The 15537-nt window shown below is 28.4% G+C and overlaps 6 protein-coding genes and 1 pseudogene across 7 annotated transcripts, besides 1 other annotated feature; 4 read left to right on the plus strand and 3 right to left on the minus strand.

The window, feature by feature from the left end:
- Positions 1-12261: part of a mobile genetic element that runs on past the window's edge.
- On the plus strand, positions 175-999 carry TVAGG3_0983010 (uncharacterized protein; the record flags this gene model as incomplete). The annotated part of the gene is made up of 1 exon (XM_051253968.1): positions 175-999. One exon carries the CDS (start codon positions 175-177, stop codon positions 997-999), a length of 825 nt encoding a protein of 274 aa, XP_051079542.1.
- On the plus strand, positions 1084-1678 carry TVAGG3_0983020 (uncharacterized protein; the record flags this gene model as incomplete). Its single annotated transcript, XM_051253969.1, has 1 exon — positions 1084-1678. A coding segment is annotated over one exon (595 nt), but the record flags the coding sequence as incomplete, so codon positions are not given.
- TVAGG3_0983030 lies at positions 3016-4032 on the plus strand (annotated as a pseudogene). The gene has a single exon. A coding segment is annotated over exon 1 (1017 nt).
- TVAGG3_0983040 (phage tail repeat-like family) lies at positions 4309-4701 on the plus strand (the record flags this gene model as incomplete). Its single annotated transcript, XM_051253970.1, has 1 exon — positions 4309-4701. The coding sequence occupies one exon, from the start codon at positions 4309-4311 to the stop codon at positions 4699-4701; it is 393 nt and encodes a 130-aa protein (XP_051079544.1).
- TVAGG3_0983050 (uncharacterized protein) lies at positions 5687-5959 on the minus strand (the record flags this gene model as incomplete). Its single annotated transcript, XM_051253971.1, has 1 exon — positions 5687-5959. One exon carries the CDS (start codon positions 5957-5959, stop codon positions 5687-5689), a length of 273 nt encoding a protein of 90 aa, XP_051079545.1.
- Positions 8352-9426, minus strand: TVAGG3_0983060 (DNA/RNA polymerase superfamily; the record flags this gene model as incomplete). Its single annotated transcript, XM_051253972.1, has 1 exon — positions 8352-9426. A coding segment is annotated over one exon (1075 nt), but the record flags the coding sequence as incomplete, so codon positions are not given.
- TVAGG3_0983070 (uncharacterized protein) lies at positions 10082-11126 on the minus strand (the record flags this gene model as incomplete). Its single annotated transcript, XM_051253973.1, has 1 exon — positions 10082-11126. A coding segment is annotated over one exon (1045 nt), but the record flags the coding sequence as incomplete, so codon positions are not given.
- Positions 12262-15537: the final 3276 nt, after the last annotated feature.

The following is a 15537-nucleotide window of genomic DNA, read 5'->3' on the forward strand; positions in this document are numbered from 1 at the left end:
GTGAACATGGAAAAATAATAGTTGATTTAAATAAAGGATGTGTTAAATTTGATTAACTTTTTATAATTAATTTTTATTTTTTATTTATAATTAAACATGACAGAAATAGCAAATCTTTTACAGGTTCCATTAAAACAGGGGACAAACAAAAAGGGGGGTGTGTATAATAGAACTATGAAAGTTCCAGACGGAATGAAAGAATTAGTTCATATTGTTGCTGGTCTTCAAAAAGATGTAAAACAAATGAGAAACGTTTTAACATTACCAGAAGCTCAAGCATATGCCAAACGTCAAGGTCCAAATTGGGAAGCACATGAAGCAGACATTACAGGTCCAAATGGAAAACCTGATGGTATAAATGAAGTTTTCGTTACTGATGGTCGAGGTAATATTAAAGTCATAAATGGTTACAAATTAACTGTATCTGATTATCCTAAACGTAAAGCATATAATGAATGTTATCCTATGCAATTTGATGAAAATGGAAAAGCTGTTAAACAATACATTGGAGAAGGTGAACATGGCCCAATTAATTCATACCGTCATAATCCATATTCATATTTCAATGAAGAATTAAACGCTATTGAAGAAGGACCGGATGGATTACCACAATATGTTAATCAGTTTGATGGTCAATATGCAAATTTGAGACCTGAAATTCCAGCTAAGAAATTCTTTAAAGTTGCTTTATTCGATCCAGTGTTCAATGAACAGAAAGAAGCAATGAAAGCAGAATTTAAACCAATTCAAGTGGCAAGAATTTCTTCATCTTCACTTGCAGAAGCGTTCAAGGAATTGATAAAGAAACCACTTTATTCTCAACAAGGTTATAACTTTGATTTAATTAAAGAAAGTGATAGACGTAAATTAGAAAAATCAGATGGTTTTAAGAATGCATGTAATGAAATGATTAAAGATATTGTAAATGATGAAATAAGACTGGAAGAAACTCAAAGCAATATCAATAACATTATTGGTGCAGTTACAAAGAAAGTATAAGCAAACAATGATGAACCTTGGGATATTACCGTAACAACTAAATAAAACTTTAAATATATATTTTTTTTTTTTTTTCAATTATAAATGAGAAGACGTTTCACAAGTCAAAAGAACACTAACGCAAAAGCAGAGATTACGGTTGGTTATAACGTAAATGATGATAAATCACGAATTATTCAAAATGTTAAAGTTAATGTTAGCCCTGAATTAACAAGGTCAGCAACTCAACCAAATTTATTAACTCGTGACTTACCGAAGAATGAGGAGAATGAAGAAAACCATGAGAATGGAGACCCAATCATTTTATCTGAACCCGGTAAAGAACCCGTTGAAATCCCCACATATCCAACATACCCCCCACCTCTTTCATCAAACATCGAGAACCCAGGAATATACGATTCCAGTCGCAATGCGCCATATAAAATAGACATTAATTCTGAATTAATGAAAATTTACCGTGATATAATAACTGATAATTATGATTCAATAATAAATTTAATTGATCAATCCGGTTTAATTATTTTACCTTATGAATCATTAATTCACATTATCGCCATTCTTTGTGATGTTCAAGATTCAGACGTTAAGATTCAATTTTTCATAGATGATGAGGTTTCATGCTGCGGAACAGTTGCAAAAATAAATCCTATAAAGGATATTAGCACAATTAAGATATCAAAGAACGGAACAACAACTGAACTTCATTTAACATATAATGATATTTATAATAAAATAGTTGATGAATATAAAATATCACTTGAAAAATTCTTTGTTAAGGCTATTTAATATTCAAGCATTAACATTATTGAATAATAATCCTTTGAATCATAATCAATAATAATTGACCTTTCACCAGTTTCTATCGTTTGTTTTATTTCTTTTTGTTCCCCACTATCTGGATCGGTCATTGTAATTGTTTTTGTTATAGTATCAGCTTTATCTTTAACTTCAATCTTTTTTCCATCAGGATATTTAAACCAAAATTCCAAAAATTCGATATTGTCAATCTGTTCATATTTTAATCTATCAATTACATTTTTAATACCATCTGAAAATCTTATGAAATGGTCATTATATGGGTTTGATTGAACTAAATTTGAATGAAGTGAAATATAACCCGATGATGAATATGACATTGACTCATATTTTCTGAAAACACTAAAATTTATAACATGAATGAATTTCTTATTCGTTGAATTTATGAATTCTTGAGGTAATCTTATTCTAGTTTTATTTATCACTGGAAAATAACGCTTTACCATATTTTTAATCGTAATAAAAATGTCAATTATCAATATTATTTCGAATAATAGTTGTGAATTAAATTTAACAGTTAGTGGAATTTATAATGTTACTCTCGTTTCTGTGAGTGGTAAATTTAATCCCATTCTTTTAGACCCTTCAGATTATATATCATTTATTAAAGATGACCTTGAAAAAACGTATGATATGTATATAAATAATGTGATAACGAAATGGGATATTAACACAATTTTAAGTTATTTAAATGAATCATTTATCGTTTGGTATGAAGAAAATTTTAAATCAAAACCTGATAAACTTTTTGAACTTGATGAAATAAATAACCTTATTAAATTCCCGCTGAAAATTAAATTTTGTACTCCTCATCTTCGTTCATTGTTGGGGATATTAAATTTTGAAAAAGATGTTGGGGATGTTTTGTATTCTGACACTGGTTCCAATTTCATTTTAATCAAATGTGATAAAGTTAATACCCCAATGAGATTTTCACATCAAACATTAGACCCTAACTCTTACCCATCAATACAAAACATTTTATCCATCAACTTAAACATATTTTCTTTATCATATCCGTTTCAATTATCCGGGAATTCATTTATTCTTCATTCAAAAGATTTATCAAATATTAAATTTAGAATAACTGACCTATTTGATTGTGATTTAGAATTTATGAAATGAAATATTATGGCAATTTCAAATAGAAAAAATAGCTGATGAGATAACGATTAAATATTTATTTTTAAATCATAATAAATGATTAAACAACAACAGCAACCACAACAACTTAAGGCACAGACCATTACATACGCCATATATGCATATAATTCAAAGACGGCAGAACAAACGCAAAGTTGAAATATGGAGATTTGGAGATAGTATTGAAAAATGACCATTTTGAATTCGTTTGCAAGGTGGTGCAGTGATATCAAATATAAAAGAAATTTTATTTATGAATTCAAAAATTAAAGGAATAACGGATGATATAACATCAATTCCACCAGAAGAACAAAGATATTACGCATTAAATGCATTTCCTAAAGTTTTGAAGATTGGAAGATTTAATTTAAATGAGGAATTCATAGAAGGTTTCCTAAATGACATAATGAAGAAGGCAGATAAGGAATATGTGGATAGTGAGTTAATGAAGAAGGCAGATAAGGGACTTGTGGCTAGTGCATTAATGAAGAAGGCAGATAAGGGACTTGTGGATAGTGAGTTAATGAAGAAGGCAGATAAGGAATATGTTAATGAAAAAGATAATGAAATTATCGAAAGGGTTGAATGGTACCATGAACGGACATCGAAGATTTTAAAAACTAAAGCTGATACAGGATGGGTTTCAGAATGTTTAGACCTTAAAGCAGATAAAACTTATGTTAACGATGAGTTAGAGAAGAAAGCAAATAAAGAATATGTGAATGAAATATACCAAAGTTTGATAGGAACAACTAAAAATATTGAAACTATTGCTGGTGACTTTTCCGTCTATGAAGAAAATAAATATTTTAGAGGGCAATTGGTACATTCCTTAAAAAATGGTATACGGTATAAACTCATTCCGAAAAATAACAATGAAATGTATGTAAGTTATAAAAAGAATGATGACACACAAGTTAAAGTTCCATTAGACAACAACTGTTACTTAAACTTATATGGAGACGAACAAAAGAAATATTTAAGAGTTTATGAAATGACGGATATGACATTGTCTAACGTAGCTCCAGCACCATATTATTATGACTATGGTGTTGACGCACGTGTAGACCCAAAAAAGCAAACATTATATTTAGATTATTATAGATATAAAAGATATAATGCAATAGAAAAAACGAGAATAGTATATATTATTATATAGATGACAAAAATAAATATTATAGTCAAGATTTTACATACCCTGAAAACATAAGATTATATTATAAAAAATATTCTGACACAAACCAGAAGAAACCCGAAATAGTTACACTATATTTTAAGTTCAAAAGAGACAATCCTATATTATCTCATATGTTTGATTTAATGAACCCAGTAGGTTCTATTTATACATCTATGGATGTGAGAGGTCCTCAAGCAATGTTTGGTGTTGGTGCATGGGAACAAATAGTCGACAGGTTTTTGTATTGTGCAAACTCTTCAAAGGAAACAGGGGGAAGTAAAACGATTACAGGTGAAAATTTACCTGCACACAGTCACTACATAGATTTAAGTACATCTCAAGCGGGTTGGCATAAGCATAGATATTGGGATTGGTCAGGAATGACAAAAGGTAAAGGATATGATGTTAAAGACAACGTTAAGTTTGCCATAAATTGTTACTGGAGTGACACTCAGGGAGAAGGAAACCATACACATCGCGTTTCAGGATATACACAAACAACGGGACAAAGTAAAGATTACATGCCACCATTTATGACTGTATTCGCATGGTACCGCATTTATTGAATGAACTAAATATATTTTATGTCTGTAATTAATTAGGTAATGAAGTAATGGATGAACTGCAGAAATATATTTTATCGTTAATGTTTACGTTAATGTTTATGTTAATGTTTATGTTAATGTTAATGTTTTCAGGTTATTCAATAATTATTTATTTTTGAATAACTGATGAGGTCACCGGGTCACCAGGTGGTCACCAGGTAATTTAACTTCTCTGAAAAAATGTGACAACATGACATTTTGACAACAACATAGGAAATAAATGTTTACGTTAATGTTTTGTCATGATCATTCATCGTTTATGCTTTGTCATGACTTCTTCATCGTAATGAATGTATATTCTTTGTCAAACATGAGCGTAAATGATTTGTCATGATTTCTTCATCGTATATTCTTTGTCATGATTTCTTCGTAATGAGCGTAAATGATCAAAAATGAAAAAATCATTGATTTCGGCTGAGAAAAACAGCAAAACCCTTCTTCCACGGGAATAAAGAAATAAAGAAGAAATAAAGAAGAAATAAAGTAAATTTTTTATTTATTCCCGTGGAAGATAGAGCACTTTTATGATACTTTTTATTCACGACAAACAAGACAAACAAAGAAAATAAGAAAATACGGCGCCGTCGCGGTTCGAACCACAGACCCTAACCCCTCCATAACACCACCTTAGACCACTGTGCTACGTAGCCTGTCGACATAAGATTTTATAAATTGCATATTTGACGTAAATTTATTTCCCAGTTATTCAAAAATAATTAATTATTGAATAACCTAAAAACATTAACGATAAAATAAGTGATAACAAATTTTTATTTTTATCATAAATGAATACCCCACAAGCTCAAAATTTACCACGAATCATAACAAGGGAGGAAATGATAAAAATGATGCAAGAACATGTTAAAAATAACAAACCACTAAAACTGAGAAAATGTGGTTATGCAGTAATGATGGAAAGAGAGATGTTGTCGAAGAGGAATAAAAATTAAATTTGGATTGAGTTTAAAAATTCATCTTTATTAAATTCATCTCTTCCAATCAATTTATTTATTCTATTAAATTCTTTTATTTTTGCTTCACTCAGTTTAAGGATTGAACGGTAAGTTTCTAATTTTTCGATTATTTCTTTCCTCTCTTTATCGTTTTCAACCTCACCGCATTGTGGCTTCTTTTTGTAATAGCATATTTTTGATTTAATTCTGTTTAGTTTCTTTTTATATTCATTGTCTGGACTCTTGGATGCTTCGTTGTCACTCATTTCTTACGAAATAAAAAAATTAAATATTATTTAAATATAATGGAGTAATAAAATAAATCGGAATTTCTATTAATTTATTGTTAACTCAACTAATGCATTGCCGTTAATATATCTAACAAATTCAGCTATTGTGTCAAATCTTCGTCTTCTTTTTGTCATTGATTTATCAGTTTTTCCATAATCGAGATGAATCAAAACTTTATCCCCTTGTTTAAAATTCATGAGCCCCGAATTAATTTGTTCACGTTTAACATCATTCAACCTTTCCATTTGCTTTCTAATATATTCCCATTCTTTTGAAATATCATTTTTCATTTCCACTGGTTTCATGTTTATTCTATGCCATGTATTATTGTAATAATATACTAACTGCTGTATGATGGAGTCATGATTTCCATCCCAGTATATCTGACCGTTAACCCCTAACGCATCTCTAAGAGTTCTCATTACCGCATCAACTATTTTATTATGAAACGTATATGGAGAGGATGAAAAGTAAAAATTAATTTGTGGGAAATAATGAGCATAGCTGCCTGAAATCCTTTATCACCATCACCCCTTATATTATCTACTCTTTCATGATCTAGTAAGTATTGAATAGCTCTTCTTGTTTCCTGTTCTGTTTTCCCTTTCACTGGAATGCAATATAAATATCTGGTGTTAATGTTAATGGTAAATAAATAAGTAACGTTTCCTTTTGAATATTCTAAATGATCGATTTCATATGAATATGGATATGGTGCAAATGAAGGGCGACTAAATTTTTCCTTTAACGGTTGAATTTTTGGGTCAATTGGTTTATTTAATATCTTGAAATCCTTTTTAAAATCTTTTTGTTTCTTTAATGTTTGAAATGGATATAATAAAGTGAATGATGAAGGATTAACTGAAGGAGGAGGTTTTGGTGTTGCAGGTACTGTCGTTAGAGGTTTTGGTGTTGCAAGTGGTTTAATTTTATCTGCTTTGATTTTGGATGATGAAGTTTTGGAATTCCTTCCTTCCTTCATTAATTCTGGATGTATTCTATTCATTTGTTTTAAATATGCTGTATATAAAGGTTTAATATACTTTCCCGCTTCGAGTTTATGTTGAAGGATGAATTCCAAAAGTTGATCTTCATTTAAAAGTCGGGCTGAATATGGTTTAACTAATGAATCATAAATTAAAGCTTGTGCATCATTTATGGTCTGAAGGACCTGGGCGTTTTGCACCTTTTGTTTTTGCTTCTTTTGCTTTTGCGGCTCAGGATTATATAATTTATATAATTCATCAATATCTTCTTCTGTTAATACTTTATTTTTAAAATCTTTCAATTGTTTCAGTTGTGATTTAGTTTTTCCCTTTGAATATTCATTATTTTTAATTTTGTCTTTAATTTTAGAAATTATTCTATCATGATATTTCAAAATTTCATTTTTATAATACGAATAATAATAATCCATATCATCACCCGTTATATTATTATTATATTTTTGGAGATATGATTTTAATTCATAATAACTAAGAATTTTTTGATTAAGTACTAAATCATCAATTAAATTTTCTAAATCTGCGTTATCCATTTATATAAAAATAAAATAAATGTTTTAAGGGTGCCCACCTCTTTGAATCATAGTATCAAAACATTATTAACGGTTCCTTTTGTCTCTTCTGTGGCATTTTATTAAATAAATGGCATACAACATCCATTTTCACAACATACAGCCTTAGTGTGTGCTCCTGTTAATGCAGTCTTACCAATTGTTAAGCGAGTCATTGACCCGTTTTTAAGTTGTAAATTAATATTCTGACCATCAAATATCACTTTATCATTTATTATATCCAAATAATTTTTAGGTGTTAATTGTTTATTTTGTCGTAAACTAACACCTTTCATTTTTTGTGCAATCTTTTTAAAATCACTTCCATCAATTGAACCGTTGAATGATATAACACTTAGGGCATAAAGCAACCATGTTATCACCTTGTTTCTCAATTGCTAAACCCAATAACTTCTTCTCATGTGCTTTTTCTTCAGCTTTATTCTTTAATTTAGGTTTAAATTTCTCATTAAAACAAAAGAAATCAAAAGGTGCGAATTTGTAAATGTTTTTATCATAAAATTGTTTATCAGTAACAATTGCTTGAAATGCTTGAGTGTTAGGAAGATTTGGGTCGCCAGCGATTGCCCAATAAGATGAATCAGTATCACCTTCAATGAAATGAAAACGATTAACATTCATGCATTTATACATAAAATCATAAATGAAAACCAAATACCAGTATTTTGCGTTATCTAAAGTGAAGAATGCCTCTTGTAAACATGTATCACATCTATAAAATCTATCTTTAAGCATCACTTGATACGTATCTTCACCTATTTCTCTTATGTTTTTAAACTTATTTGACATACATGCAACGCGTGCCTTCTGTGCATTCATTATTTTAGTCTTTGCGTAATTTTGTGTATTCATTGCATCGTAACCATATGATCCATTAAGTGAAATCTTGCAAAATAAACTTTTTCCTTTATTTCCTTCTAATTCAGCCTTTTGTCTTTCGTTCATAAATTCGTTCGCAAATTCATTAAAGCAAGTGTTTTTCGTAAATGTTAAAATTGATTGAATATCATCAATGATAAAATGAAATCTGTCTATTAGATACCAAAGATAATAAGAAGAAAATGGTTGATATTGGTTGTGTGTTGATGCTAACTGAGTTAATTTCCTCTGTTTCTGGTCAACTGGTAGATTGTTTGATTTCATGTAATTATACATAAAACTGCCAATTGTTTTTTCATCTGTGATAATATCTAAGTTTCTTATTATTGGTAAAAAGTTTATGTAATCATTAATGTATTTTTCATCAATGTGACCCTTTACTTCAGCCACGAATAAAGTATTTTTCTTTCTAATTATTCCCAGTGCTTTTGCTTTCTTTGTTGCTGTATCACAAATGATAACACCATTCAATCTTCCCGGCATATACATTTTATGGTCAGTATATTGAATGAAATCATGAGGATTAGATGAAAATGATGAAGGATATAATGAATTAAAATCAACACCAACAAAATGAGTCATAATGTTGGTGGTGTCCTCATTTGATACAGTTTTAGTTTCTGGATTATATGAAAGTTTATTAATGTGCGTGATTCCTTTAAGATTAACACGATGTTGAACATTTGATAGACCACCAGTAATTCCATTACGGAGAATGTGATAAGCTTCAACTGAATCTAAAGTCATTGGTAAATTATTTTTTAATGCATAATTTCTTAAATTGATTCTTAAACGTTGAACATCTTCATCTTTATTTGATTTTACGACATTGCAATAACAACACATTAACTGACAATTTTCTTTGGTATGTGGTTTTTCATTATCGATTCTATCCAATGTTGGTTTATTAGCATATGTAAACGCTTTACCACACATTTTGCATTTAGATGAAAGGATTAAATCGTGATAGTATTGATAGTCATTCATTGAAACATTGTTTTTAGTATCCCTTTCTGCTTTTTCATCTTGTTTCTTATATGATTCAATTTTATATTTCCAATACTTTTTCGTTAATTCAAAACTTGATTCCACATTTTCTTCTTCTGGATATGTTTCGTTAGGATTGAAGTTCTTATATGCTAACGCGTAACGAATCATTGATGCATTCGATGATAAAGAAAGATTATGAAGCATGTCAATTTTATAAACAAATGTTTCTTCAATAATTTTATCAATTGGGTCAATCATAATTTCAACGTCTTTATTGCAATAATGAATAAAATATTCTAATCTATTCTCAAAATTTTTAGCATCATTGAGATATATTTGATAATCTGAATCGATATAGTTTCTTGAGTTAATGCTGAATAAAATGAATCTTTCGTGAATGGTTCCTTTTTATATAATTCATCTTCGTAATTTTCCCACGTGATGAATTGATAAGGGAAAAAGGATTTAACACGTGATTTATTGTTTCCGAAATCTTGAGTGAATTGGTCTAATGTCCCACCCGCTATATAATTTCTGATGTCAATAAATCTTAATTCATATGGACAGTTTGTTTTCTTTACAATGATTTGCTTAAATTGAGAAGATGAACCCAGCATTGATTTTATTTTCCATTTTGCAGTGTTTAAATCACGAAGAATTAAATTTAAATCAAACTTTCCCGAATTAAAACCTATGATATTCACTTTATTAAATTCTTCATCTAAAAGCTCTTTCATTGCTTCCTTTTGTTTCTCATTTAATGTATGAGACAAAGTCCCCGCCGTTTGGTCCGTTTGCGGCTTCATTAATTCTTCATATTGTTCAATATTTGATTTAGCAACTAATGAACAGGTTGAAAATAAAAACTCAATCCAATCAGAAATAAAAGAATCACTCGAAGTTAAGCAAAAATTCCTCGTAAATGTTTTATCACGGTCTACGACCTCGCCGCTTTGCGGCTTTATTTTGACAGTTGATGATACCATAAATGGTTTTAAGTAAGCGTTCAAAGTTGCACATTCAGAAAGTTGAAGTTCTTCTTTAGTCTCTAATGTTTCGAAGTCAAAAGTAATATAATATCTTGTTGGTTTATAATATTCCTGCAAATTATGTGCTAATAGCCATTGATATATCTTCTGTTTCGTGATATGTGGTGCATATGGTTGTTGTGTGTTTTGCAATTGAACGTCTTGAATTAATCTTCCATTATTTTCTTTACATTTCTCACAATGTTTTAAAAATCTTCTTTGGTTTTTCCTTTCTGGATCATCACGGATAGAATAAACTTCTTCTTTGCAATATGGACAAACTTTATAGCCGGTGAGTGCTTCAACGTCTGTTATTCTGTCAGCGTGAAGTTTTCCACATGGACTCTGTGTTAATAAAATATTTACTGTTTCAAATTCTGGATCTATCATTATTGATTCCACTAATGGAAAGTCTACCTTGTTAATGTCTACGTCTTCTGGTTGAGGGTCACAATAATAAAAATCAATATTAACGTTTAACATTCTTGCTAACCTCTCACTTTCTGATGAAATGTCAAACCCTTCATATGCATCTATTGCTTCATTTAAATAGCTTCTACGAGTTTTAGGATTAACACCATCAGGAATGTTATAGAAGCGTTTAAATAACCTTCTACCTTCTGCTCTAATTTGATTATCATTCATTTTAGCTGTTCCGTTTTTGTTCATTTATGTAAGAATAAAAATTAAAAAAATAAATAAAAATAAAGTTTATTTTTTTAAAGTCCAGGGCTAAAGTCCATAAAATGAATTAAGAACACATAAATTTTTATCATCCGCGACGTGACGAATACATTTTAATTTACTCAAGAATGCGTACCCTGATACATTAAATCTAATTCCTGTCTTATTTAATTTCACAACTTTGAAAAGGAATGTATGAATAGCTATAAAATGATGAGATGATGTTTTATGGGTTGCTTCCATTTTTTCTGAAATAAATGAATAAATATAATGCTTATACGTTTTCATATCTTTTATGTTCTTAATAATGAATGGTATAGACCTTTCAACTTCATCTTCCTTCGGTGCTGTTCTTTCATATGAAACATTATTGGTATCTTCAATAATGAAACCACAATCGCATAAAATTTTATATGTACCAATTGTTTCTTTTGATATTTTATCTAACAAATCAAAAACTTTATCAACACCTGTGCATTTATTTAAATAATAATTTGTGTAAATATCATGGTCTTCTTTCTTAATCGTATTTGTTGCATATGTTACATTTTTCAGTGCTTTTTTGAATTTTTCAGAATCAAGAGGAGGTGAAAGTAATATACATGGATAATCTCCATCGTCAATAAATTGTAACTTATGTTTATGAATAAATTTAGTACCTTCTTCTGAAAGTGTTTCGTCTATTTCACCATCTAATAAATTTTGTGTTGATTCTGAGACATAATTTTTATATCTTTCTTCATGAGATTTTTGAACTGCTGATTCTGAAGCTGGGATATTCATTAAACCCTCTACTTCATTTTCATTATATTTTTCAACTTCTCTTAATTCCTTAATTTTTTCATCTATTTCATCTCTTATTTTTTCCAGTCTTTCAATTTCATCATATTCATCATCTTTAATCCGTTCTTCATAATATTCAGGGAAAACATCAGGTTCTTTAGGTTTTTCTTCAGATGTGGGATATAAGAAATTTATAACATCATCTTTATTCATTTTTCTATCATAATCAAACTCATTTAAAAACTCCGCGAATTTTTGACAATTTCTTAAATAATATTTACTAACCTCATAACCCGCTTCCTCTAATATATCCTTTATTTCCTCATTTGTGAATCCCAATTTTTTAACGTTGTTAGTTTTGACACTCATTTTCATACAAATTAAAAAATAAATTATTCAAAAATGTAAGACATGAATTTTTAAAGTTTATTTTTTTATTTTTTTTATTTTTTTTATTTCATTATGTATGGGTTTAGTGTAAATGTCTTACAATTTTGAAAATTTTTTAAATCTTGATTTATTCAAAAACGTAAGAATAAAAACCGTAAGAATCATACATTTTTTACTTCATATGTTAAAAAAAATGATACAAAATCACTCGATATTGTATGAATTCTTACGTTTACAAAAAAAGTCACAAAACCCGCATTATATACTACTAATAAATTAATGCTTGGTTTCTCTCATATGTCTAGATTTCGCTAATTTGACAGATGAATAAATAGAGTTAAGCATTATTTTTCTACCCGGATTAAATTGCGATGATCAAAACTTTATAACATTGAAGACAGATTTAATTATGCAGAACTTGTAAATACCTCTAAGAAATGAAGTTGATTTATCATTAAAAAGTTGTTCTATCGAGTAAATTAAAAAAAAATTATGGAAATCTATATTATAAATCCTCAGCATCATTCGAAAATTTGATAGTTGTTTTCGTTTCTATTTACATGGTTGGGACTGTATCTAGGGATTCAGCAAAAATGACACTTTTTCCATAATTTTTATTCAAAAATGATGGCATCAGTACAGTCAGATATCGAAATTAATCTGAATTTTAGGGAAATTGAGCTTATCGAAATCTTAGAATACCCGAATAAAGCATCAGAGATTATATTTTCAATCAATTCCAATAATCTTTTTGAATCATCAATGCAAATAATAGACTTCATTAAAAATAATAAAATATCTGTTCAAATGGCACTAAATTTGATTGATATTTTCTCAGAGATTCGAGTTAAAGATATTTCATTATTTGTCGAAATTTATCTAAGTATTTTCAATGAACTATCATGCCCATTCAAGCCTATGAATAAAAAACTTGCAACATTGTTATTTTTTAAAGGAATCAATTTCAAAGATTTCAAACCTGAAATCACTGAAGAAGAAATTCTCAATTTATATGACAAAGAATCTCCTTTATACTATATTGCTTGGGATAAAGTTGATGAACTTAAGAGCAAATTCCCAAACATTGATGTTAATAATAGAATTGATCTTTTAACACTTCTTGACTGTAGTATCAAATTCGGATCAGAATTATGTTTCAATTACCTGAAAAATAAAGGAGCAAAATATTCTATAAACTCTGAAAGATATGCTGTTCAGGGTGGAAATAAAAATATATTTTCCCAAATGTTAGAAGATGGCTTTTTGTTTAATGATATGATCAATACAGCATTGGATTACCATAATTATGAAATTGCTGAATATCTTAAATCTAATTTGGAACAAGTTCCAGATTCTCTTGCCCAGAGTTTATATTATGGAAACTATAATATTGCTTCTTATTTACTTTCAAATGGTACAGATTTGGACCGATTATTCGTTTTATTTTATATCATATTAATCATTGTTGAATGAACTTCAAAGTCAATATGAAAGCCCTCTCACTATTGCAATTAAACAAAACTCATTTGAAATTGTTAAATACTTAGTTGAACATGGTGCTGATGTCAATAAAGAAGTCTTTCTCTTTCTTTTTCATGCTCAAATCTTTCTTGATTATATGAGATCCATTCTCCTTTATTGTACTTCATTATTTCATTATATTCTCTTTAATGTAATATTTTTTTTATTATATTACATTCTGTTTATTTTAAAATCTTTCTTGGTTTTATGACCTTTTCTTTCCTTTGATATACTTCGTTGATTTATTACATTTACGATATTTTCATATATATCTTCATTTTATTATATTTTCTTTCATTTAATATCTTTTCATGTTAAATAGCGTTATCTTCATTTAAATGCTATTCTTTGCTTTATAGAATTCTTTTGATCATAATGATTGTCCGCTCACTATTGCAATATTGCAGAATTCAATTGAATTTGTGAACTACTGAATTAAACATGGTGCAAATGTTAATAAGAGACTATTTCTATTGCTTTTCATATCTTTCAATGTTTCATTGCATCTTCTTTCTTTTCATATCTTTGCTTATTATATTACGTTCACTTTATTTAAATGTTTATCATAGCTCTATGACATTCGCTTTCTTTAAATATTTATCATTAATAAATCAGATTCTTAATAATGATATGTCTTTCTTTGTTTGATATAATTCTATTTCTTTAAATATCTATCATTTTCTTATGTCATTCTCTTTCTTTTACTAGAGTTCATTGTAGTATTACATTTTCTTTCTTTAAATATCTTTTTTTGTTATATTACATCATATTTATTATCATATTGCTCATTGTTTTATAACATCTATCTTATTATTATATCCTTTCTTGCTTTGTGGCGTTTCTTTACTTTTCATATCTTTCATTTTATTATTACATTCTTTTTGTTTTCATATCTTCAATTGTTTCATCGTCTTTTCTTTCTTTGTTAACTGACGTTTTCTTTATTTGAATATCTTTCATTGTTATAATGCATTACCCTTATTTTAATATTGATCATTGTATTATACCATTATCTTCAATTTAATATCTATTGTTGTGTTATTATATTTTCTTTGTTTGCATGTTTTTCATTGATTTATGACATCATTTTTTGTTTTTTCGTATTCCCTTTATCATCATATCTTTCTTTGTTTTATCAAATTTTCTTAATTTTCATATTATCCTTTGTTTTATTACATTCTATAATTCTCTTATTGGATTTTCTTTCGTTTAATATTATTCTTTGTTTTTATGAAATTCTTTTGATTATGATGAATGCCCTCTAAATATTGCAATTAAACAGAATTCAATTGAACTTGTCACATACTTAGTGGAGCATGGTGCTGATGCCAATTTGGAACTTGTTCTCTTTCATTTCAGCATATTTTCTATTTTGATATCGCATTCCCTACATTTTAATGTCTTTCCCTATTTTATGAAATTCTTTTGATCATAATGAATGCCCTTTAAATCTTGCTATTAAACAGAATTCTATTGAAATTGTGGAATACTTAACAAAACATGGAGCAAAGTCACATTAATGAACAATTGAATAAATTAATAAAGGGTGATTATATTTTCATTATTGTAATTGTCATAAAGTCTGAAAATGCTTTGATGTAGCGAGACAAATGAGGTAATAGGGAAGCTTTTTTGATTCATATACATCATCAAATTTTTGATACTCTGGTATAACTAGAAATCAAATTGAAGTATTTTATCA

Source organism: Trichomonas vaginalis, chromosome I (assembly GCF_026262505.1).
Source record: "Trichomonas vaginalis G3 chromosome I, whole genome shotgun sequence".
NCBI classification, from domain to species: Eukaryota; Parabasalia; order Trichomonadida; family Trichomonadidae; genus Trichomonas; species Trichomonas vaginalis.